Source organism: Salvelinus alpinus, chromosome 9 (genome assembly GCF_045679555.1).
Source record: "Salvelinus alpinus chromosome 9, SLU_Salpinus.1, whole genome shotgun sequence".
Lineage (NCBI taxonomy): Eukaryota > Metazoa > Chordata > Actinopteri > Salmoniformes > Salmonidae > Salvelinus > Salvelinus alpinus.
This window is the reverse complement of record NC_092094.1, coordinates 81,653,181-81,680,066: the sequence shown is the minus strand read 5'-3', so window position 1 is coordinate 81,680,066 and position 26,886 is coordinate 81,653,181. Positions and strand designations below refer to the sequence as shown.

The 26,886-nt window shown below is 43.5% G+C and overlaps 1 protein-coding gene across 2 annotated transcripts; it reads left to right on the top strand.

Annotated features, from left to right (window-relative positions):
* The first annotated feature begins 1,253 nt into the window (after window positions 1-1,253).
* LOC139530752 (serine/threonine-protein kinase PAK 6-like) lies at window positions 1,254-25,007 on the top strand. 2 transcript variants are annotated; one of them, XM_071327419.1, is made up of 9 exons: window positions 1,254-1,745; window positions 13,461-13,708; window positions 15,879-16,517; window positions 17,098-17,631; window positions 19,716-19,849; window positions 21,187-21,313; window positions 21,406-21,531; window positions 21,698-21,832; window positions 21,973-25,007. In XM_071327419.1, exons 2-9 carry the CDS (start codon window positions 13,505-13,507, stop codon window positions 22,138-22,140), a joined length of 2,067 nt encoding a protein of 688 aa, XP_071183520.1. In that variant the 5' UTR covers window positions 1,254-1,745; window positions 13,461-13,504; the 3' UTR covers window positions 22,141-25,007. The 2 variants fall into 2 exon arrangements, with proteins under 2 accessions (XP_071183520.1, XP_071183521.1); XM_071327420.1 differs by lacking the exon at window positions 13,461-13,708.
* Window positions 25,008-26,886: the final 1,879 nt, after the last annotated feature.

Below are 26,886 nucleotides of genomic sequence, written 5' to 3'. Positions count from 1 at the left end.
CAGTTTATCTGGTGACTCAATGTTTTCATCAGAAGCAGTAGCAGCTTCATCAAGCGTGACAATGCTTGACAAACAACAATAGGTGGGTGCAGTTTAGTATCACTATGCAATGTGTCAGTTTCTTGGACATAAGTAACATTTTGAGGTTTGTATTGCGTTGTGTTGAATTTGAATGATATTACGATCCTAGACAGATAAATAACATAGAGGCCATAGACAGAATGCATATTGTCATAAATAAAGGGAGGATCTCTGACTTTCTTAACCCACTTAAGCCATTTAGGTCTCTCCAACCATATGCAAACTTGTAGCACAGAAGGATATGAGGTGCAAACAAACAAACGGTTGTCTGTAAACAAGCAGCAAAAGGACCAGACACCATCAGATAGTCTGAGCAAACAGAGGCATTTATTTGTGCTCTTGTGTGCTATTGGTGCATTTATGCCATGTCTTTTTTTATTCACAGTACATTCACCAGTTGAGACCTGTGTTCTGGATAAGGCTGCCCACCCAATAGCACCAAAACACTGCATTGCACTGCAGACAGTACTAACAGGACAGACCCAGTAGGCTGGCTAATCAATATCAGCAATAACAGTGATGACAACAAAGACAACAGAGGGAGGGGGGTCACATCTGCCAAGCCCCCAAGTGTTCAAATCTGTATAATTGTTATGCAAATTTGCTGAGTCAAGCCTTTTACTTGGGTTTATTTGATGTGGGGTAAAATAACTTTATTTTTGGTTGTTATAGAGCTCATGGACAAGTATTTTTTAATCAAAAGACCATGTATTAGTGTCCTAAATCTTATTAGTCTTGCAGGCTATTTCTGCTATGTATTTCATTTTCTTATTGTTGTGTTTTTTTTGTTGCTATAATCTTTCTCCTTAATTCCAGATATCTTTGGTTAGAGAAAAACCACTCTGTCATCCCCGACCCTGTCATTAACATGGATAATGCATCTGTTTACCAGGCAGGGAGAAAAAGGCACCTTGTGTCACTGTTCTAATATCACCCCCCCACGTGGGGCAGAAGGGAAGGGGAACCAGATGGATGAAAGGTATCCCAGGTTGTGTGTACAGCAGCTCTACTTTCCTTTCAGTCATTGGAAACAAGCCTAAACAGACACGCACACAGCACGCTGCTATCAACTTAGGGCCACTGCAAAGACAACCCAATGAGAGGGAGGGAGGTGATAAAGAGAGAGAGAGTAGGAGGGGATGTGTGTGAGTGAGAGAGGGAGAGAGAGAGAGAGAGAGAGAGAGAGAGAGGGGGGAGGGAAGGAACTCTGCATGGCTGTGATATTCTCTCATCTTGGATGGGGCTTTTCCTCTGGTTTTGTCCCTGTCACTGGCCACCCTGTGTCCCCAGGAGCAGGCAGCGGTGTAGCGGCGCACGGACGAGTTGTTAGCCACGGAGGGAGCTGGGGATGAACCATCCCCAACAAAGAGCTTTCGAGATGGCAGTGTGTGTTTCTGCCTGGAGGGAGGAATGCATCAGGCTTTCTCAAGCAAGCAGCAGCCTGCAGTGTGCGTCTGCTTGAGAGCCAGCCCTCCTCGACGGTGTGTGTGTGTGTATGCGTGTGTGTGTATGCGTGTGTGTGTATGCATGTGTGTATGTGCAAGAGTGTGTGTGTGAGGGAGTGTGTATAACAAGTGTGTGTGTGTATATGTGTGTGCTCACTCTTGCTCACAAGCCTCTTCCCTTCCTGGAGGAAAGGCTCTCCTCCTTCAGCGATCGGCAAGGTAAGGAGACTGACGTTTTTTTTTTCACTAATGAATCCCTACACACACCCTGTGTATTCCATCTGGGGAGTGGGGATGGGGGCATGGGGCAGAAAAAGGGAAAAGAGGCTTAGCTCCATTGATAATGAACAGGATAGTGTGTGTCTATGTGTGTGTGTGTGCGGTGTCGGCAGGCAACAGCGGTGGTGGAGGAGATGAGAGAGAGAGAGAGAGAGAGAGAGAGAGAGAGAGAGAGAGAGAGAGAGAGAGAGAGAGAACAGGATGCAGTAAGCCCAGGTGGTAATAAGGGAGAGAAGAAAAGACTGACTGAAAGGCTGCTTTCACCTGCCCGTCCACTGCACTCTCTCTCGCTCTCGCTCTCGCTCTCTCTCTCGCTCTCTCTCTCTCTCTCTCTCTCTCTCTCTCTCTCTCTCTCTCTCTCTCTCTCTCTCTCTCTCTCTCTCTCTCTCTCTCTCTCTCTCTCTCTCTCTCTCTCTCTCTCTCTCTCTCTCTCTCTCTCTCTCTCTCTCTCTCTCTCTCTCTCTCTCTCTCTCTCTCTCTCTCTCTCTCTCTCTCTCTCTCTCTCTCTCTCTCTCTCTCTCTCTCTCTCTCTCTCTGTCCTCAGCTTCTGTTGAAATGATCTCCCAGAGTGGCTGGTGAGCAAGCAGATACTTCTGTGTTTTGACTGAGAATGAATCATGTTAAGACAATACATACAAAGCTATAGTATTTCATGCTCATTGCATGCATGCACTGAGAATAAAGGTACTCATTGTTGTCCCTATGCATCTGTCCTTATCTGGGACTGTAAGCTGACTGTAAGCTGACTGAGGGATCCAGCTGCTGTATGTATAGTTATGCTTACGTGGATGCCGAGGGAGGGGAACAAACTGACGAGTGTGGGATTTGCTAGATAAACATTAGCTTTCTTCTTCTGCTCTGTGACATCATGCACAAAATGTGTTCCTTTAGTGTGCCAGGATGGTTGTAATGTACTGCTACATGTTTGTACTCTGTGGAAGTGAGGATACAGAGAAGAATTGCTCAGCGAATAGCAGAGACCAAGTGGCAGACTGACAATTAACCACTCATGCCAATTTACAAGGTTTTATACTGTAGATTATATTACATTAATAGTCTACGTCAGACTCGTCTTGTTTAAGTAATTACATCAAGGAGATAATATAATGGGATATAGTTTTCATGGGATTGCTGGTACGATCAACAACTTGACGAATTTCTCTTTCCTGTGAACAGTGGTAAGGCCTATCTCTGCTCTGGTTTATAACTGCCATAGGTTGAAACTCTAACCACAGGCCCTGAAGTGATACTGCCAATTATGCCTTAATCATACATGTTTGACTGCAGCAGTATGACATGCACCACTTACCTCTCACACCAGTAAATTAGTTGTGAGTAGTTGACCCCGTTTGACTCAGCTGAAAGGCCCCTCTGCACCTGCTGCACAGCACAGGGTTGCCTCTGTTAACTAGCAGGCTAATGGCCAGTTAGAACCATCAGACAGAGAAGCGCTGCTCTGGGACATCCTGGATCAACAGATCTATAGAGCTCAGCTTCCCCAGACCAGGGATGGTTAGGAGTGGCAGAGGCTCCACTCATAGGTGCTGGAGGATTAATTGAGGTTAATCAATAATCAGCACTCAGATAACCTGATCGGTCATTAATTAACCCTGTTCTATGTTTTGTAAGTGTATTTAATTAGTTGGTGTGGGGGGGGGGGGGGGGGTTCTACAGATTCTAGTTAACACTACACTTTGGACACTCTTTATACCACAGCCAGCAGTAACGGACACGCCATGTGTTTGTTTCTCAGGTTTCTCATTGATATTCAAGAAGGCCAGGTAGGGAGGGAGAGAAAGAGTATGTGAGAGAAGAGTTTTATGGAGCGCACAGAGCCAGGTGGACATATGCTAGCTGAGGGTGAGTGACATGTCATACACACTCGTGACTCCTCTTCTCACGTCATTACTTTTTTGGAACCCTTTTTTTCTGTCCCTCATTTTTCTAAAAGTTCACGGTCTAGCGCTGCCTCACATTGCTGTCAAGGCGATGACAAACGAGCTGGCCTGTCTCAGGTACAGCTGGGATGGTGACAGACGGACCACATGGAGAAGCACACAGGTGCTGCCGAGACAAAGTTCCCATACTGTACCCTTAGCATACAGCCCAGCACTGTGCCCATGTGGGCCTGCTGGAGGCAAGAGGAATGCTTGACTCACAGTCGTATCTTCCAAGAGAGGAGAGGAGAGGAGAGGAGAGGAGAGGAGAGGAGAGGAGAGGAGAGGAGAGGAGAGGAGAGGAGAGGAGAGGAGAGGACAGGACAGGACAGGAGAGTGGGCATTAAGAGTTTTCTGTGGCCACTGGCCATGAGATGTCAAACAATGAGGATTAGAACACGACCAAGTAAAATTAGGACAGTATGCCCTGCAGTCACACTGTGTGATGAGACAGCGCCCATACTGGGTGACGGAAGAGGAACTAAGCTGCCGCAAATTGATAACATGGAGGGAAAACATATATTTTGTCATTTTGTCCCTTTCATAGGAAGAAGGGTGTACAGTAAAGATTGCTAGGGCGGAATTCTGCATCAATAAATTACACCCCTGAGAGGCCATTTGGCCTGTCTCATTGGACTAACCAGATTATATGTATTTATCTGCTGAGAGTCAGATTGTTTAAAGGACTGGTGGAAGCCAGTAGCATCTTTAATCAAACAGAGTGCGGGTCAGTACTGTACTTCACTTCCCTACTGCCTATAGGCCTCAGTGGAACAGTTATAAGTACTCTATATGGGGCAGCAGGTTCCCTGGCTGGTAGGAGCGTTGGGCTAGTAACCGAAAGGTTGCTGGATCGAATCCCTGAGCTGACAAGGCAGCCCCCCACACCTCTCTGATTCAACTGACTAGGTATCACCCTATGGCCGGGCGATTTGGGAGCTAGGACTTTTTAGAGCATTTGGTACAGGCATGTGTCAGCAGCATCACTGGAGGCATGCAGGGGGAATAGCACATCAGGGCTTACGACTTGAGATGTGCTGTATTTACAGTGTCATTATGTCAAGGTGCTTGGTGTAGATAAGAGCTAGCTTTTACTTCACATGACTCTGTTAGTGTTTCGTCGACTCTGGCCTAGTGAAGAACTAAGCCATTTTCTCTCACACTTACTGGGCCTGGAGAATCTGTGCCAATCTAATTCAGGCAGAATGATGTATATTCTCTGTCAAGCTCCCTGTCCCCTTCTCAAATCCCTCCTATTATGGCTTGTTTACAGCCATTGAAGCCAGTCAAGGTTGACATATAAAAGACATTGACTCTCTTGGTGATGAGGAGGGATGACAACACGTGGCGAGGTTCCAACACAAAGAGAGAAGTGTACCTATTGAAATGTTGTCAGTGTCAGGCAACAATACTGACAGCCCTCGCTAAATAACCCCCCCACCTTTCTCTCTCTTTGGACTATTCCTCCACTCCATACTGTCAATATTCACCCAAAAGTTATGTGCAGTCATGCACTGTTTCTACCCTAGAAGTTAAAACAGCGCAAAGTTGTAGGATTAGGACATTTCTTAATTTCTGAAACTAATTTCTTAGTTTTCTTTTCATTGAGTGACTAAGAACATGATGGAAAAGCTTTCAGTTTTCTTTAAAACCAGAATTTCAGTTATTGATGCAGTTCTGACTTGCTTACTTAACAGGAGTTTGCAAGGGCAGATGACCTAGTTCAGTGAGTTTTGCATACTCACTTTTCCAGAATATTCTTCTGTTTTAGAGCTTTACTTGAATAAACTACAGTGTCTAATGAATGTGGTTCATGATCTAGCCCCAGGGTATACTGTACATAGCTGGCTGCTCCCAAGTGTGGTGTTTATTTGAGCTAGCGATATAACAATACGTTTTTTTGTTTTTAAATGCTGTTGTTGTACCACTAGCTCAAATAAACACCACACTTGAGAGAAGCAAGCATTATTAAGCACAAATGCACTTTCTTTCTTTTCATTGCAATGACCACTTTTGGATGTGTATCATTTATCTCCTATTATATGATGTACTGTGGTGTAGAGTACTGTACCCTCTCCTGTAACAGCTCATGTTATACTGAGTAATGGTAACATGATGATTGAGGCCATCAGCAAAGAAACCCCATTTCCCTCTATGAGGAAGGTCTGCCCCCAGTGACTCTACTGTCTAGCGTGCAGTCACACTCCGGCAACGAGTAACTTAGTGCAGGTTCTATAGTGTATCGCCCCTTTCATTTGCTTGCACACCACTTGCATGATATACCAGACCACTTACTAATGAAATATACATGGAGGGAGTATGTCTTTACAGTTTTTCCCAATTGCTAAAACACAATTTTGCAAACTAGGCTGGTTTTATCAAAATACTTAACACAATTCACAAAACCACACACCCAAACGGCAAAATACCTCATACAGTGGGGCAAAAAAGTATTTAGTCAGCCACCAATTGTGCAAGTTCTCCCACTTAAAAAGATGAGAGAGGCCTGTCATTTTCATCATAGGTACACTTCAACTATGACAGACAAAATGAGAAAAAAAAATCCAGAAAATCACATTGTAGGATTTTTAATGAATTTATTTGCAAATTATGGTGGAAAATAAGTATTTGGTCAATAACAAAAGTTTATCTCAATACTTTGTTATATACCCTTTGTTGGCAATGACAGAGGTCAAACGTTTTCTGTAAGTCTTCACAAGGTTTTCACACACTGTTGCTGGTATTTTGGCCCATTCCTCCATGCAGATCTCCTCTAGAGCAGTGATGTTTTGGGGCTGTTGCTGGGCAACACGGACTTTCAACTCCCTCCAAAGATTTTCTATGGGGTTGAGATCTGGAGACTGGCTAGGCCACTCCAGGACCTTGAAATGCTTCTTACGAAGCCACTCCTTCGTTGCCCGGGCGGTGTGTTTGGGATCATTGTCATGCTGAAAGACCCAGCCACGTTTCATCTTCAATGCCCTTGCTGATGGAAGGAGGTTTTCACTCAAAATCTCACGATACATGGCCCCATTCATTCTGTCCTTTACACGGATCAGTCGTCCTGGTCCCTTTGCAGAAAAACAGCCCCAAAGCATGATGTTTCCACCCCCATGCTTCACAGTAGGTATGGTGTTCTTTGGATGCAACTCAGCATTCTTTGTCCGCCAAACACGACAAGTTGAGTTTTTACCAAAAAGTTCAATTTTGGTTTCATCTGACCATATGACATTCTCCCAATCTTCTTCTGGATCATCCAAATGCTCTCTAGCAAACTTCAGACAGGCCTGGACATGTACTGGCTTAAGCAGGGGGACACATCTGGCACTGCAGGATTTGAGTCCCTGGTGGCGTAGTGTGTTACTGATGGTAGGCTTTGTTACTTTGGTCCCAGCTCTCTGCAGGTCATTCACTAGGTCCCCCCGTGTGGTTCTGGGATTTTTGCTCACCGTTCTTGTGATCATTTTGACCCCACGGGGTGAGATCTTGCGTGGAGCCCCAGATCGAGGGAGATTATTAGTGGTCTTGTATGTCTTCCATTTCCTAATAATTGCTCCCACAGTTGATTTCTTCAAACCAAGCTGCTTACCTATTGCAGATTCAGTCTTCCCAGCCTGGTGCAGGTCTACAATTTTGTTTCTGGTGTCCTTTGACAGCTCTTTGGTCTTGGCCATAGTGGAGTTTGGAGTGTGACTGTTTGAGGTTGTGGACAGGTGTCTTTTATACTGATAACAAGTTCAGACAGGTGCCATTAATACAGGTAACGAGTGGAGGACAGAGGAGCCTCTTAAAGAGTTTTCTGTAATAGTTGAAGTGTACCTATGATGAAAATTACAGGCCTCTCTTATCTTTTTAAGTGGGAGAACTTGCACAATTGGTGGCTGACTAAATACTTTTTTGCCCCACTGTATATCCTGCAAAAAGAAGCACTGCAACCAAAACTACATATAGCAGTATCAAAATCAAACGTTTGCACGAAATGGCACACACTTCATTCATATTACCAGATTTTTGTCTAACCAACTACACACTGTTGGGCATAATGAAAAGCACTCTCATCTTTAGTATGCTTTGCCATAATACTAAAATAGTTCAAATTGTAGAAAATTCTTCAGATGCACAGAAATATTTGCAGATATACACACATGCTGTTGAAACATTTTTTTTATTTTTCACCAAACAAGTCAGTGCAACATATGTACAGCAGATATATTTACATTGGACTGAACAAAAATATGAAAAAGTGGAGGAAAAAAATAAATAAAGAAAACCTGAAAATTGCAGAAAAAATGTGCAGAAAAAATATATAGAAAAAAGAGTCAAGAAAAATAATTAGGCAGCATCTTGCCGCACAGCTGGGTCTGGCCACAACGCCTCGTCTCACATCACAGGCCACAGCTGGGTCTGGCCACAACGCCTCGTCTCACATCACAGGCCACAGCTGGGTCTGGCCACAACGCCTCGTCTCACATCACAGGCCACAGCTGGGTCTGGCCACAACGCCTCGTCCACATCACAGGCAATATCTTCCCTTGCCAGACATTGAGGGAAGAAGTGCCTTGAGTGCCTTATCCATCCCTGAATCGCACCCACATCAATCTCATCACATGCCTCTTCCATAGCCTGCACAAGAGGCCCATACTACAACGTACCGGGTTCTTTGATGGTCTGCATCATTCATACGCTCTGGTGGTATGAGAATGTTGTGGAGTCTGTCCAGAAATGTGAGAATATGGGCTGTGTTGTATGGTCCAAGGTTGGCATGACGGTGGAGGACACCATGCGTATTGGAGATGGCAGCGCACATTGTGATGTTCCCACCACGTTGGCCAGGAACATCTATAATGGCTCTGTGGCCAATGACGTTTCTCCCCCTTCTTCTGGTCTTTGCTAGGTTGAATCCAGCCTCATCTATAAAGATGAACTCATGTGGGATTGCATGAGCATCCATTTCCAGTACTCCCTGAAAACAAAGAACAAAAGCAGCCAATATGGTGTTATCCAGTACACTGGGAAACAATGTTGCGTGTAGTGTACTGCAGTCAATATTGTACTTACATCCACATATGCTCGTCTGACCTCTTTGATTCTTTGAGAGTTTCTCTCAAACGGCATTTTATAAAGTTGTTTCATTCTGATTTGGTTTCATTTGAGAATGCGAGCCAATGTGGACAGATTGACTCGTTGAATGTTGTTGAATATGGTGTTGTCTTGGATGATGTGGCTTTGAATTTCTCGTAATCTGATTAAATTATTTTCCAAAACCAAGTTTACAATGGCAGCTTCCTGTACCCCGGTGAACATTTGGCCCCTTCCTCCACCATGGTTGCGTCTCTCAGTCCTTTAGAAAAACAAAAAAACAAAAATATAGGGCTTGGACAATGCAGCCTAAAGATATTTCCCCCACAGTAGAGTAAATTCTATAGGAAATTTGTGCAGTTAGTGTATGACATCAGCCATTCATGAAGTCAACAGGTGTCACCCAACTGATACACTATGACATGGGGTGTACTACAATACATTTTGGTTACATACCTGTACTCCAGTCTAAATGCCTGGATGACAACGGCTCAAGTTGGGCTGCACTCTCTGTCCAGCCTCTCGCATTGTCAGCCCATGGTTGATGACATGATCAACTAAGGTTGCTCTGATTTCATTTGAAAGTTGTTGTCTTCTTTGGCCATGAACTCCTCTACCAGCTCTACCCCTACCTCTCACTCTTCCTCCCCCTCTCATTCTCCCCCTCCCCCTCCCTCTTCCTCTTCCTCTCTCTGCAACGGCTTCCATTGTTGTTGTAAAACAAAAGGTGCTTACCTGTGGTCTTTTCATAGTGCTTACTTCCTGATTGAAGTGGTAACAATTAACCATTGAGGTGTTTGGTCAGGTGGCACATGTATTGGCCAATTAGCTCATGTAGTGTCATTTTGAATGGCAGTGTTTTGAAATGGCAAACATGTGACTTTATGTCAGATTGTTGTGTCTTATGCAGAGAACCGTGTGCAGTGCATTTAAAAAGTGCCATTTTGAATTGCAAAATGTGTGTAAAGCAGAAAATGTGTTTAGACTTTTGGAGACTTGAGAAGAGGTTTTGCTCTCTGTGTGTCAGTTTAAATAATTGTGCTGTGCATGTCATTTTAGTGTGTTAGCAATTGGAAAAAACTGTTATGTGTCATAAGAATCGAGTTTTATTACACCTTTTAAACGTTTAAATTAAAACAATAATCATCACCCTATTGCGTGTTGACTCAGCTCTGTTATTGCCACTAGAAGTGACTCTTTAGACAGGCATGGCTACTGAAGGAAAGGGCAGCATCAACCACAATCATAAACACTGCAATTGTGCCGTCCAGTCACGTCCAGCTCTTGTGTACCTTTATCCTTCCCTCAGAGAGTGTGTGTGTGTGTGTGTGTGTGTGTGTGTGTGTGTGTGTGTGTGTGTGTGTGTGTGTGTGTGTGTGTGTGTGTGTGTGTGTGTGTGTGTGTGTGTGTGTGTGTGTGTGTGAGTGTGAGTGTGAGTGTGTGTGCATGCGTGCGTGTCTGTGTACTGAAAAAACATACCCCTCCACCTCCACCCCCCTTGAGAGGCAATGCAGTCTCATTACACTCAAAGGGCAAAACGGGCATCATAATGAAGCTGATAGAATAGAAATCTCTGAGCCCACACCACCGCACTGCAGAGTCCAAAACAGCAGTTAAGACCTTGATGGTATCTATGCCATGGCACAGGTCTAGCTGTGTAATTCAACCCTGGATTATTCATGCATTGACAAACACAAAAAGAGGATAACCTTCTGTCCCATCTCCCACCCACACCTCACAATTTGACACATATTTTGTGAACAACAAACGTGCGTCAGCACTCGTGGGAGAAACTGTGTCCTAAAATTGGATCACAGGAGGGCTGAACACGCTACTGATCTTACAAGCATAGTAACCTTCATCCTCCCTACATCAGTGCAAGTCTGCCAAAGGGGATGGAAAGACAATCAGGACAAAATAGGGAAAACATTCACTTGAGCTTGGTGGACTCACATCCAGCAAATCCAATACCTCTCGTATCTCTCTATATCTCGCTATCTCTATATCCCCTTCTAAGAATACGGTAAGGGGTGCATACGCCCCCCATCACTAGTCCTGTCCTCTATGGGTCTGGATTGATGGGATAACTGAGAGGCTTGTCTGCCTGTTAAAGCTGCTCACAGGGTGGTATGGCTGTTTTTAGATCTAGAGATGGGCGTTGGGTTTGAAGGCATGTTTGCGCTCTGAGGTATGTTGTTTACAGGGACACTGACACATTCTGGAATTATAGGCTGTCTGTTTTTAAAAACCAGGGTTGTAATTCATACAAATTAGAGGAGTGATTATTGATCAGACTGTACTACAAGAGTAAGTATGTTTTCTAACGTTAAGTAGGCCAGTATGCCTGGTAAAGATTTTAGCATGTGTCCCTTTGAAAAGTGATTTTGAACAATTGATGGTTCTGAACCATCAATCTTTAAAAATCAGTTGTGAAAGGGACGCATGATTGGTTCTGTGTTCATGGCAGGTATTTGGATCTATGCTATGTTTGCACGTGTGTTCATGGAGTTGGAAAGAAATCAACAAGTGTAGCACAATTTAGAATGACCTCATCCTCTATGGCTTCTGATATCCTTGACAGCATGTGGCCAAGTTTTGCTTCAGCACTTTGATAGATTCAAGGCAAGCTGCTGAGGCATGGGGTCAAGTCCCTGTAGTTCAGAAGTATGTGACCAGAAACCGTTATTATAGCAACTGCAAGTTCCGCTCTGCATGCATATATATACAGTATTTTCCTATGGGCTGAAATGAAAGATATTGTTATCTGAACAGTCATAAGCTTAGTGGATTCTGAGAGGTCGATGTAAGGGCAGAAGCCTGTGATCACAACTTGTAAATCATCTACTTTTCAATTCATTTTGTTGAGAATGAATCAAGATACTGTGTTTTTATTTGTGTCTAATTACTTGGTTCTTTACTTTGTAACTCCCATTTATTCTGAAAGGAACCGCATAGAAGGGATATAGTAATGTATAATGTTGTGTTTGTAATCTGCAGTTCTGCAAAGCGATGATGCCTGATAGAGTAGCAGCACACAGCACAGAGCACTGAGAGCAGCCATTCTGTTTGTGATGGTATCATCCCATTATCACTGGCACCGGATGACTGTAGTAGCTTACATTTCACTCATGAGTAAATATTGATAGATCTGATTGTACAGGAAACACAAGAGCCTTGTGTAAATATTTGGCTCAGTAGTGCCAACATCTGCAAATGCACAGTTCTGAACAGACACAGAACCAGAGAACCAGGCATATGGAGCGAAAAAACAGTCATGTACTTTCTGGTTATTTCAAATCTTTCTTTAATCAAACTCAAAAGACAAACACTCCTTAAAAGCCTTTTCGTGTTTTAGAGTGAAAAACAAGGTCCCCGTCTAAAATCACAGTCAGGTCTACCCTGCTCTGTGGTCCCCGCTCCATCCTCAAGCCCACCCACCACACCTCCTGCCAGCCTCCCTCACGCTATAGTGTCCCTGTCAGAATTAAATTCCTTCCCAGCTCCACATTACGTACATAGGGAGAGCACAGAATGATACACTTATGCAACACTTAGCATATTAACCTTCTGTTTGAATTATCCTTGGAGGGGGGAGATTGGGATTGTAGAGTGTGGGAGGGGAGGCTGCCAGTGTGATGGCCTGCTGAGTTATAGAATGCCGTAGTAGTGATTTCCTAAACTCCCACTGTGTCACAATGCATCATGGGAGATGTGCCATATTCAACTGAAGGCACATTTGTTGTGTTACATATGACAACGTCATTAGCGTGTCATGCCAGCTTGTTACAGTGGGCCACCGGCCATGTTCCCATTTGATGTTCTAACAAACATCCACCAGCTTTCAACAAAACATGTTCTCCAACAGCACTTTATCAAAGAGCAGCTCAAATGACCTATTATATTTTCAAGAAAATACGCACGCATAAATGTGGGTGAATTATATCCTAGTACAGCTAAGGACATTAGATGTAATGTAATTGATAACTGTCTTTGTGGTAGATACACATGAGAGACATGACAGCAGTGTCCTTGGCTTACACTATACCACTCCACTGTCAGTGCAGAGGGCTTTATATCTAAAGCTTGAGTGGTTACTTTCCCTACAAGCCAGAAAAATTCATGCTTCTTCACTAGCATTGGAATGGGGATGGTATTATAGTGGGTAGACTGTAGCATAGTGGGTAGACTGTTAGTGTGTTTTCCTCCCTCTAATGCTCTGAAAGCCTGTGGGCTCTGGCGAGGCCGACTGTGTGCTCGTCAGTAAAAGGGCACAGAGAATGAAACAGCCTTAATTGACCAGATATCCTTCATTACACACAGGCTTACAAACCCAATGCACTCTGTCCCCCTAAGACAAGTTCTAAAGCACAAAGGCCAGTGACAGACAGAAAGCCAGTCTGGAAGATGGAAAATGTTTTTTAGACAGATAGATTTGAGTTTATTCACTTGTATTTTGATTTCTGGGAACGTACTGCATCTGATGATTGCTTAGTCACTTCGGCGTACACATTGATGGATAATAAACTGTTCATAGATTAAAGGAGCTGTAAGTGACTTTATCAATGGTATTAACAGTACAGTAGATGTTAAGTGTGCTGCAGATTTAGAAACATGTTATATATATTTCTTGTCTATGCAGGGCCATCTTGAATTTGGCAAGCTGTCACTTTTCTGGACCTGACAATGTTTCGTAAGAAGAAAAAGAAGAGGCCAGAGATCTCAGCACCAAAGAACTTTGAGCACCGGGTGCACACCTCTTTTGACGCTAAACGAGGCTGCTTCGTGGGCCTGCCAACCCAATGGCACAGTTTGATAGAGAACCTCCGCAGGCCCAAGCCTATGGTGGACCCCTCCCGGATCACCCCAGTTGAGCTCAATCCAAAGAAGGTACTGGGCCTTATTCTCAGCTCAACTGGCTGTATGCACTGGGTGTCTTTTTCTCTTGATGTATTTTCCAACAGATTAAAAAGAGTTGAAAATGTATAGGATTTTATTTCTGAGAATATTCCAGTATGAGTGAGCCTCAAAGCCCTCCATCAAAAGCGTTTATAGCAGAGGCTTTCTTACTACAGTACAGAGTCCTTTACTGCAGCAGAGCACTGTGGTGGTCAACACTTTGCTGTTCTCCCTGTCATATTGCTTTCTTATCTATCACAGGGCTCAGCTAATGACCCTGCTGTGTACACTGACTGTACAACATGAATCCTTGGAGGGCTCCAAGATTTATTACTCAATGCAGGCAATTAATAACGATCCATGGTGCCTTCCCACAGAAGTCACGCTGAGGAATAGAAAGTGCAGGTACAGCAGTGGACATGCTAGTGAGCGATAAAGCCTGCAAATCTAAAGATTTCTGCGCTAGACTGAATGCTCGTGCCGATATGCCCCTTAGAAAAACATAACACATTTTCATTACCACCAGTGGATAAGTTTGAGCTTTGCGTTTCAGAATCTCCTTGTCAGTTTATGAAGCAGAGTCATGGTTTTAATGGGATCATCAGGATTGGATTGGTAGTACAGAGGAGTCTTGTGTTCTGTAAATGATGTAGCCTGTATGGCAGAGGCAAAGGTTGGAGAGGTTACATGAAACATGATCACATTTGCTACATTTGAACAATAATGATGCATTCTGTCCATTGTAAAGGGTATGCAGTGGGATGTGAATTAGTCTTCACGTGCGTAGATCTACACGCATGAGTGCGCTGGGTGGAGTCAGACATTTTAGAGCAACGTGCACCTTTGGGTAACCTGATACCTCACCCATCCCAAATAGCAACATTCATCAAGGGGTGACAGAGGTTTTCTTGTTGTCTTCTCATTTCTTGTGAAAGCAAAAGAAAGTCTGTCTTGTCTTGTCTTCCCCTGCTGGCAAGTTGGCTAAACATTGCAAGCTAGCTAGCCTTTTAGCTTCCCACATCTCATGTGATATAATCGGATTTATAATTAAATAATATGGCCTGTCAAATATTCTTATACTTGCCAGTGTAACCTACAACAATATCCCAATTTGATATGCTGCTTCAATGTATTCACTCCCATTTCATCTAAAAATATAATGTCATACTTTTTTTGTCACAGAGAAGAAGAAACAAGCACTGCTTTTACATTTTCAAATAGCCTAGAATAAAGTTATCACTTCTAAACAAAATACATTTTTGTGGGGATTCTAATAAGCCTTTAATGTTGTTTGGTTTATTGTTTGAATAGTGGCTGAGATTATATGTACTTATCAATGCAAAATAGGTTACTTTGATACATAGTCTATAGATCAGATCAACAAACCATGCGAGCTTCAACGCTGCCCCCATGGCTACGCGAGGAATGATACAGCGCGTTACAATTTTAATGTGGTGTGGCACGGGAGTACGTAGAATGTCTGAACACACTACACGGAGCCACCCCTTTTGTGACAAAAAAACGACATTGTGACACTGGGTCCGTCTTCATAGGGTATACATAGCCCTTAAGCCACCTGTGCAGCTGTGAGAGCAGACTAGAGCACCATACCAAAGACAGAACCATGGAAGACTCTCACAACAGTGAACATGACTTTTCTTTACCCAGAGATTGAGTAATCAGCCAATGGGCCTATTCTCTGATATGTTAAACTGAAGGGCCTTCTGCCAATGCATTTTTAAGTCTGTGTCATCTTGTTCTGTCAAGGCAAGTTAATGCTCTTTCTCTGGGTGCTGCTAGATATTTTACTTGTCAGAAAGAATCTGTCAGTTTTTACCGTTTTTATACAACCCACATTACAAAATAGAAGCGCCTGCATACAGGCCAAAATATGAAATCACCATCTATGCTACAAAATAAACATGCAATATGTAGATATGTCCTTCCAACATATTGCCAGCAAAACTAACTGGGAAAACGAGTTAAGTCTGGATTTTTGAAGAATGCCATAACTTCCCTTTCAGACTCAGAGTTCTAAAAATAATCTTCCAGTGACAGTTGTGTCACCCTCTTTATTCCACACCCAAATGCACAGGCCTCTCAGTATGTTATGATCATTCCAGTCAATGTGGTTGGCTGAACATAACTGCTCTCCTTTCAGACCATTGTGCGTGGGAGTATGATCGGCCATGGAGACTACATCTCAGCCATGATCTCCGACATGAGCAGGCTGTCCGTGACCAGCTCCAACTCCCTAAGGAAGAGCAGCCCTTCAGGCAGGAAGAGGGCCCAGTCCCTTGGCAGGCTGGGGGAGGTGAAGGAGGGGGACACCTACCAGTATGAAGACCTGGGAGAGGATGACATGGAGCAGCAGCAGTGGAGGGACAGGGCTCATAACATCCACAGTGAGAGTGGGATGCCCCAAATGGGCATGAAGAAGAGCATCACCCTGCAGCCCAACGGGGATCTTCCCAGGGCTAAGTCCACCTACGAGGTGAGTGTCAGCTCTCTGGAGGGACCCCCGGTTCCATCCCAGCCCATACAGGTGCCTATTAAGGGGGCTTATATTAGCTGTGAGGTGGGCAGTCCCACAGAGAGACTGATGTTGAGGAGAGACTTCCAGGTGCCAAGGGTTATGCCACACAACCAGAGGCCCTTCTCATGCTTCTACAACCCAGCCATGGCTGTCCAGCAGCCCCATCCTGATCATGGGCGTCACCCCCCTCCGGAGTACCGCACCAACCTCTACATCCACTCCCACAACAGCCCTAGCAGACCATACTCCTCCTACGACCTGAAGGTAAGCATGTCACTTCATCATTATCTCTCATCTATATTTGGACATTGTCATAGCTTAGCTGATGTAATCAACTATGATATATTATTCACAGTCATACGTCAACCAATTTCTCGATTGCTCAATTAATGCTGTTGTTTTTTCCGAGGTGCTAAAATGTGATTTGTGACTTTATTGCTTGAATGTGCTTGTAAACGTTGAGAGATGCTATGTTTAGCAAGATCTCAAGGGTACTTTGAGGTACCTACAAGTGTAGGATCTTAAGTTGACCTATATTATCACAGCAAAATAATCCTGCAGCAACAGGATTTGAACGTTAAGTCCATAATGTTGCTTGATCGGTGGTTAGGCTATTCACTGGTCAAAAGTAGGCTTTATGAAAAGAGCAAAAATTCTCAGCAACAAAAGAGTGATCAAATTAAGATCCTATATCTGTATGGCCTTTTAGCAAGGGGCGTACCAGGTGAAGTGAATGCATAGTGTGAGAGTAAAGCACTGTTATTTACATCCAGTAATAAAGCAGGGGAGGGACCTTGGGAAGACAGCCAACTCTCTCTCTCTCTCTTACTCTCTCATCATCCAGGCAGAGTCAGCTCTGAGGCACCACCAGTCAGGCTTCCTACCCAGCACCCCCAGCAGTCCCTTCATGAGTGGCATCAGACCCCACAGGACGGTGCGCTCCTCAGCCAGCTACACCCTGGGACTGTCTCCCAACATGGGCCTGAGACTCAATGGCCCTGACCCCTTTTTGAGACACTCAGGCTGCCCTAATGCTCCCTTCCCCAGGCAGGACAGCCCCTCCCAGCCTCGGCCCTCCCCCACCGGCTCCCTGGCCACCAGCCCCCCAGGCACATGCTCCCCTGCTTTCAGACCCCCTCAGCACCCCCAGAGGCCGCCACCAGACCCCCCCAAGGTGACCCATGAACAGTTTAAGGCTGCCCTGCAGATGGTGGTAGACAAGGGGGACCCTCGGTCGTACCTGGAGAACTTTGTGAAGATTGGCGAAGGTTCGACGGGGGTGGTGTGTATTGCTCGGGAGAAACACAGCGGCAGGCAGGTGGCCGTGAAGATGATGGACCTGCGGAGACAACAGCGAAGAGAGCTGCTTTTCAATGAGGTATGAAGACCTCCAGCCAACACCATCCTCAATGACCCCCAAAACCCTCACAACAACACCCCAAATCACCAATAAATCACGTTGGATACATCATATACATACAGTACCAGTCAACCGTTTGGACACACCTACTCATTCCAGTGTTTTTCTTTGCTTTGAAAATTTTCTACATTGCAGAATAATAGCGAAGAAATCAAAACTATGAAATAACACATATGGAATCATGTAGTAACCAAAAAGGTTTAACAAATCAAAATATATTTTATATTTGAGATACTTCAAAGTAGCCACCCTTTGCTTTGATGCAATATTTGCACACTCTTGGCATTCTCTCAACCAGCTTCATGAAGTAGTCACCTGGAATGCATTTAAATTAACAGGTGTGCCTTGTTAAAAGTTAATTTGTGGAATTTCTTTCCTTCTTAAAATGCGTTTGAGCCAATCAGTTGTGTCGTAACAAGGTAGGGGTGGTATATACAGAAGATATCCCTATTTGGTAAAATAACAAGTCCATATTATGTCAAGAACAGCTCAAATAAGCAAAGAGAAATGACAGTCCATCATTACTTTAAGACATGAAGATCAGTCAATAAGGAACATTTCAAGAACTTTGAAAGTTTCTTCAAGTGCAGTCGCAAAAACCACCAGTGTTATTATGAAACTGGCTCTTATGAGGACCGCCACAGGAAAGGAAGACCCAGAGTTACCTTTGCTGCAGAGGATAAGTTCATTAGAGTTAACAGCCTCAGAAATTTCAGCCCAATTAAATGCTTCACAGAGTTCAAGTAACAGACACATCTCAACATCATCTGTTCAGAAGAGACTGCGTGAATCAGGCCTTCACGGTCTAATTGCTGCAAGGAAACCACTAGTAAAGGACACCAATAAGAAAAGACTTGCTTGGGCCAAGAAACACGAGCAATGGACAATAGACCGGTGGAAATCTGTCCTTTGGTCTGATGAGTCCAAATTTGACATTTTTGGTTCCAACCGCCGTCTCTTTGTGAGAAGCAGAGTAGGTGAACGGATGATCTCCGCATGGGTGGTTCCCACCATGAAGCATGGAGGACGTGGTGTGATTGTGTGGGGGTGCTTTGCTGGTGACACTGTCAGTGATTTATTTAGAATTCAAGGCACACTTAACCAGTATGGCTACCACAGCATTCTGCAGCGATACACAATCCCATTTTAGTGGGACCATAATTTGTTTTTCAACCGGACAATGACCCAACACACCTCCAGGCTGTGTAAGGGCTATTTGACAAAGAACGAGATTGATGGAGTGCTGCATCAGATGACCTGGCCTCCACAATCATGCGACCTCAACCCAATTGAGATGGTTTGGGATGAGTTGGAACGTAGAGTGAAGGAAAAGCAGCCAACAAGTTCTCAGCATATGTGGGAACTCCTTCAAGACTGTTGAAGCTGGTTGAGAGAATGCTAATTTGGCTAATTTGATGAATCTCACATATAAAATATATTTTGATTTGTTTTTGGTTACTACATGTGTTATTTTATAGTTTTGATGTCTTCACTATTATTCTATAGTGAAGACATCAAATTAAGAGAAACCCTTGAATGAATAGGTGTGTCCAAACTTTTGAATGGTGCTGTATATCCTATCTTAATTTGATCTCTCTGTTGTCGCAGAAAATATCCCTTCACAGCAGGAAATGCACATTGTAATGTATTCAAGATTTTAAAACGTTTCTAAAGTTTATAATTTACATTTTAAAATGTCAGACTTGATTTATTCTAACAAGAAAATTATCACCCCCTACAAAAATGTCCATTAATTATAATCCACATAATAATTCACATTTCTTGTTGCTGCAGGATTATTTTCTGGTTGTGAGAAACTGGTCAAATTAAGATCCTACATCTGTAACAGAGCCCACCTGTTATCATTTGAAACTGCGGGGGCACATGCCCCCTTAGATCCAGCTAGTCCTTATTTTGCCCATCAGTTAGTTATTGTCCCTGACAATACTACACAAAGATCCTATTTTGCCCATCAGTGCCCTCTTGAAATCATCAGTAACATTATGTGACACCTCTGTTATCAACTGTATTTGTTTGTCCAGGTGGTGATCATGAGGGACTACCAGCACAGGAACGTGGTGGAGATGTTTAAGAGTGCCCTGGTGGAGGAGGAGCTCTGGGTCATCATGGAGTACATAGAGGGTGGAGCACTAACCAACATCGTGTCTGAGACCAGGTATGGAGACACAGCACAGACCTGACCTACTCCCCCATAAACAATTGGGGGCAAATTGTATTGAAGGAACAATGAAAAGTAAAATATAGTCATTTTTAAGAGACAAGAATTCAAAGACTTGTGTGACAGAATGATAAAGCAAAATTCGAGTCATGTCTTCAGTACCTATTTTCACCATTATGTGGTAGTGTGGTACTGACTGCTTGAGGGGACAGGCACCTAAGCACAGTTGCTTTCATTCTCACTGATACTAGAGCAAAACACTGTGTCCTCCTATGGGAAACTATAATCTGATAACATAATTAGATTTGTGCATGTTGAAATGACATGGTTAATTTAATTTGATTCAATCTATGCTCCCATGCTGTTAAATATATCAGAAACTGTATGCATAAACAAATTGTCAATGCATATTAACACTACCTGTCAATGTATTTTAAATTCCAAACTGAAAGTTGACACATTCTCACTACATAGATAGGAGTTGACCCCAAAACCAGGTATCTAGAGACATGGGGACAGAGTGCATTTCTATCTAGCCAGCTGACATATTAAAATGGTCCAGATGGAGTCTGTAATTTTCATTGGTTGTCAGAACCCAAGATTAGTATTTGTTTTGATTGAACTATCTGGAATAAAACCCCTTTGCTAAAATATACCTCCTTCATACTCCAATCCATCCCAAAATAAGTTTTGAAAACAATCAATATCGTTCTGGAAGCCTTAAAGGAACAATCTGCGATTGCTACTTACATTTTTTAACTTTTAAATGAATTATATATACCTATTGATTCTTTAAGAATATAAATAAGAATCTAACTTAGAAAGAGTATAGTTCAACTGTCGTACCCCATCAGAACCCAAAATCTAAGCTTGTTTTAGTCCATTTATTTGTCAAAATTATATTTCTAACAAACATTGTATAGCCTCAGAACATGGTCAAAACTATAATTTTTATATCATGGATGGTCAGTCCTTGCATGCATAGCTCTGTCTATGAATTTGAGAGCTCCAGCCCCATCCCTCAGCTATTTACCAGAACAGTGGTGTTCAGGAGTGGTGTTCAGGAGTGGTGTTCAGGAGCCTGATTTGTCATTTGAACTGCAGATGTGTGCTAAGGTATTTACTGAGGAGTTTCTGAAACACAGTTCTTCAATGTTCAAAATCTCCTAGTCTTTATATTCAAAATGCATAAACGTGATACTCTGAATGCACATAGTCATCTGAACCTCACCTATGCCACCATTAATTTATAGCATCACCTGGGTGACACAACAACAGCCATTTTGCAGTGCAGTTTTGAGTGTTGTGTGTATCTGTGTCACTCCCCCATGCAGGCTGAGTGAGGAGCAGATAGCCACAGTGTGTGAGGCTGTGCTGCAAGCCCTGGCCTACCTTCACTCCCAGGGAGTCATCCACAGGGACATCAAGAGTGACTCCATACTGCTAACACTGGATGGGAGGGTAAGTCTTTTGAATTCAGTTGAGAGAGAACACACCTGTTTATGTATTCATAACTGTTGATAATTTAATTGTAATGCTCCTGTCCTGTACAGATCAAGCTGTCAGACTTTGGGTTCTGTGCACAGATCAGTAAGGACATTCCCAAGAGGAAGTCTTTAGTAGGAACACCATACTGGATGGCTCCAGAGGTCATTTCTAAATCTCCATACAGCACTGAGGTGAGAAAGAAGATATTCAAAACTACTCTGTATCATAACTAACTGTACAGGTATATTACTGCATACTAACTGTGTCCAAACAAATACTCATGATGTCCAGTATTCATGTGCATGTCAACACTGCTGATATACAGTATACTGTATACTGGTTTGTTGTGTCTGTCAGGTGGATGTGTGGTCTCTGGGCATCATGGTAGTTGAGATGGTGGATGGGGAGCCCCCCTACTTCAGTGAGACCCCCATTGCAGCCATGAGAAGACTGAGGGATGAGCCAGCTCCCAACGTACGGAACACAACCCAGGTCAGAGGTCAAACAGAACACATACAGTACATAGAGGGATACTCTCTTACACATGCACAGAAACACAGAAACACACACACACACACATCTTTTCTCTATTTCAACATGTCTGCTGAATTAGCTTGGACTTTACACTATAGGTATCCCCGGTGTTGAAAGACTTCCTGAACCGTATGTTGACCCGGGACCCAGTGGAGAGGGCCAGCGCCACAGACCTGCTAGAACACCCCTTCCTCCTGCAGAGCGGCTCCCCGCAGTGCCTGGTGCCCCTGGTGGAGCAGTACCGCAAGCGCATGTCTCACTGCTGATCCCATGGTGGACCCTGATCCCTGATTACTACTGTACCCACCCTGAGTGTGATCTGCCCAGGCCCAACCCACCCAGTACCCATCCCAGTGTGGGAGCAGCACCAGAGAGCAGATCCAGACCCAGAGATCCTGGTGCTGTTACAGAGCTCATGGCATCAGGCCTGTAGGCTTGGTAAACAATGGCACAGCACGGGCTTAGAGACCTACTGTAAGAAGCACTTTAGCAAAGAGTTGGTGTAGTGAAACAGTAGCATGCAAACAAACAGTATGCCTAACTCATTTCAACAACGTCTGGTTCTACCTGTGATAGACAACATCCAATGGGATTCCTCCCGACACAACACCAATCTAGCATTGGTGCATTATATACAGACTTGAAATCCAAGGGAACTGTAAACTGCATTGTGAACTTTTACTGTAATTGAGCAGTAAATTGAGCAGTTTCCCATCGTAGTGTTTGGATAATAGTGAATTTTCAGCTTGTGCTATACTCAAGGTATGGTAGCTCATGACTTGGAGAGAAACGTGATGTTACATACCTCTACAACCATATGGGACACTGACTGAAGTTCACGTTGTCAGTAAACAATTTGCATGGCCAAATGAAGGCAGACCTGGCCTGATCAGAATGTTTAAAACATGCTACTAAGAGATGACATGAGAGACCTGCTGCCAGTATCACCATGACAAATGTGTAGTTGAGGGGATGGCTGTTTGTTTTTATTGTGCTCAAGGAATCATGTTCCTTTTAATATTTATTCTATTTTGCTTTTCCCGAAAAGTGTTGTGAATGGTTTGTAACGTGAAATTGCAAATACGTTTTCAGTTTAGAATATCAACTTGAAATGTAGCAGATGAACAAATAATGTAAATACATCCTGTATATTAGGACTTACTTGCAGAGCCACTGTACTTACACTACCTTTCAAAAGTTTGGGGTCACTTAGAAATGTCCTTGTTTTCCATGAAAACATACATGAAATGAGTTGCAAAATGAATAGGAAATACAGTCAAGACATTGACAAGGTTATAAATAATGATTTTTAATTGAAATAATAAATGTGTCCTTCAAACTTTGCTTTCATCAAAGAATCCTCTTTTTGCAGCAATTACAGCCTTGCAGACCTTTGGCATTCCAGTTGTCAATTTGTTGAGGTAATCTGAAGAAATGTCACCCCATGCTTCCTGAAGCACCTCCCACAAGTTGGATTGGCTTGATGGGCACTTCTTGCGTACCATACGGTCATGTTGCTCCCACAACAGCTCAATAGAGTTGAGATCAGGTGACTGTGCTGGCCACTCCATTATAGACAGAATACCAGCTGACTTCTTCTTCCCTAAATAGTTCTTGCATAGTATAGAGCTGTGCTTTGGGTCATTGTCCTGTTCTAGGAGGAAATTGGCTCCAATTAAGCGCCGTCCACAGGGTATGGCATGGCGTTGCAAAATGGAGTCATAGCCTTCCTTCTTCAAGATCCCTTTTACCCTGTAGAAATCTCCCACTTTACCACCACCAAAGCACCCCCAGACCAACACATTGCCTCCACCATGCTTGACAGATGGCGTCAAGCACTCCTCCAGTATCTTTTCCTTTTTTCTGTGTTTCACGAATGTTCTTCTTTGTGATCCGAACACCTCAAACTTAGATTAGTTTGTCCATAACACTTTTTTCCAATCTTTCTCTGTCTAGTGTCTGTGTTCTTTTGCCCATCTTAATCTTTTCCTTTTATTGGCCAGTCTGAGATATGGCTTTTTTTTGCAACTCTGCCTAGAAGGCCAGCATCCCGGACTCGCCTCGTCACTGTTGACATTGAGACTGGTGTTTTGCGGGTACTATTTAATGAAGCTGCCAGGTGAGGACTTGTGAGGCATCTGTTTCTCAAACTAGACACTCTAATGTACTTGTCCTCTTGTTCAGTTGTGCACCGGGGCCTCCCAGTTCTCTTTCTATTCTGGTTAAAGACAGTTTGCTCTGTTCTGTGAAGGGAGTAGTACACAGCGTTGATGAGATCTTCAGTTTCTTGGCAATTTCTCCCATGGAATAGCCTTTATTTCTCAGAACAAGAATAGACTGACGAGTTTCAGAAGAAAGTTATTTGTTTCTGGCCATTTTGAGCCTGTAATCGAACCCACAAATGCTGATGGTCCAGCTACTCAACTAGTCTAAAGAAGGACAGTTGCATTGCATCTTTAATCAGAACAACAGTTTTCAGCTGTGCTAACATAATTGCAAAAGGGTTTTCTAATGATCAATTAGCCTTTTAAAATTATAAACTTGTATTAGCTAACACAATGTGCCATTGGAACACAGGAGTGATAGTTGCTGATAATGGGCCTCTGTACGCCTATGTAGATATTCCATAAAAATCTGCCATTTCCAGCTACAATAGTCATTTACAACATTAACAATGTCTACATTGTATTTCTGATCAATTTGATGTTATTTTAATGGACAAAAAAAGTGTTTTTCTTTCAAAACAAGGACATTTCTAAGTGGCCCCAAACTTTTGAACGGTAGTGTATATGGTATGAATTTAACTTAATTTTTAAAGTGTGTGTTTATGCCTGGATGCTGTTTAAGTGTTTGCCTCAACCATCCCTTCCACTCTGTTGCAACCAACTTTAAAACTACAGAATGTGTGTGTTGCTACAGAAAATGTATGCGTGACAGCATTTGCATTGGTTTGCAAAGATAAAGCACACAGGCTTGGCATGTGATGCTGAAGAACGTCCACCAGCTGAGAACACCTTGCACATTCTCTTTGTATTCTTACCAGTGATACAATATATGTAATGTATTTGTATTTCTATGTAGGACATTTATGACATTTTGTAAAAATCAATAAATAATACATATTAACTCTTGATCATGATCAACTAATCACTGCTATTTATCAACTAATCACTGCTATTTATCAACTAACCACTGCTATTTATCAACTAACCACTGCTATTTTGTTCCAATTGAGTTTGATGTTTAATGTTCCCTTTCACACAATAGCATCTTTCTCTGTCTCGCTCTCTCTCTCTACTCTACTACAAAGATTATATAAAATGCAGAAATTAGAATTCTGTCACATTTGGAAATATTTGTATAAATGTATTACAATTCATATAGCATAGCCTGTGCATATTAACAACATGATTCATTATAAATAAGTATACATTATAATTAGAATATACACTACATATTTCAATAATAGTGTAATATATTATTATTTTGTCAGATAAAAGCGACATTGCCATTATTACGACATGATTTGAATCTACAGACAAAGCCATACTGTTTGAACATGTGGAATCTAAAGTGCTTTATCAAATGTACCGCCTCTAATTTTCCAAATTGAACAGTCGGTTTTCCTTTTACTCGAGGGAGACACTGCTCTTAAATTCACACTTCAACCCGCTGATGCTGTCCCACTTGGCTGACTGTAAACTTTCTGGTGTTTTGAGAAAAGGGAAAGTTTTATCCCAGGACATCCTCCCTCTGCCCTGTGAGGAACCGGAGGAACAGTTATTTACCAGTCTCATGAACTTAGGGGTGGTGAATCGGTGCAGTAATCTGGTCCCCAGCCCGGTGAACCCTGGGGGACGGACAGGAACCCTCCGACTCCATCTCTGCTCTGTGGAAGCGGAGTTTGTTTAGTCGCCCGTTCGGCGGTAGGCTGCCGCACTTCTGACTCCCTCTCCTACTTGATTGTGCAACGTCATTATTTTCATCTTTTGGCGCCCCGGTGGAATTTTCGGGCGCTCTCGGAGATTGACTTTGCCGTTTAAAAGTGCTTTTGGCATGGAGACAGTTTTTTCAGCATTGTTTGTCACCTTACAGGTGCTCTCTTGACATTGGCTATTAGGGATATTTTGTTAGGCAGCAAGCCTATCTTTAATTTCCTTGCTGATAGGCTCTTGTCAAGCACATTACCCGGATAAGACTGCTTTCTGATGCTCAGGAGGTGGAGGTTAAATTACTTTGCTTTGCCCCAGAGGGTTTAGAGAGCTTGTTGGGCTGTCACCGCTCGGTCCCTGCCCCCTTCCCGATCCCGACCTCCCCTTGTGGGTCATCTGACACCACCCTCTTCCTCCCAGAGTTCAGGGTCTGGACATACTTTCATTGCCCAAAGAAGTTGACCACCTGGATGGAAGAGTGCCCAGCCTGGTTGGCGCGGTCCAGCCTCAGGCCTATTCCTTTAAAGGCCTAAGCCCTTGAAAATTCTTAAGGCTAAGGGGCACTATTTTCTGATGTCTGTGAGCATAACAGAACTTATTTGACAGGCGAAACCCCGAGGACAAACCATCCAAGAATTTGTTTCTTTGAGGTCACTCTCTTTTCTTTTACATTTTTTTTTACCCCCTTTTCTCCCCAATTTTCGTGGTATCCAATCGCTAGTAATTACTATCTTGTCTCATCGCTACAACTCCCGTACGGGCTCGGGAGAGACGAAGGTCGAAAGCCATGCGTCCTCCGAAGCACAACCCAACCAAGCCGCACTGCTTCTTAACACAGCGCGCCTCCAACCCTGAAGCCAGCCGCACCAATGTGTCGGAGGAAACACCGTGCACCTGGCCCCCTCGGTTAGCGCGCACTGCGCCAGGCCCGCCACAGGAGTCGCTGGAGCGCGATGAGACAAGGATATCCCTACCGGCCAAACCCTCCCTAACCCGGACGACGCTAGGCCAATTGTGCGTCGCCCCACGGACCTCCCGGTCGCGGCCGGCTGCGACAGAGCCTGGGCGCGAACCCAGAGA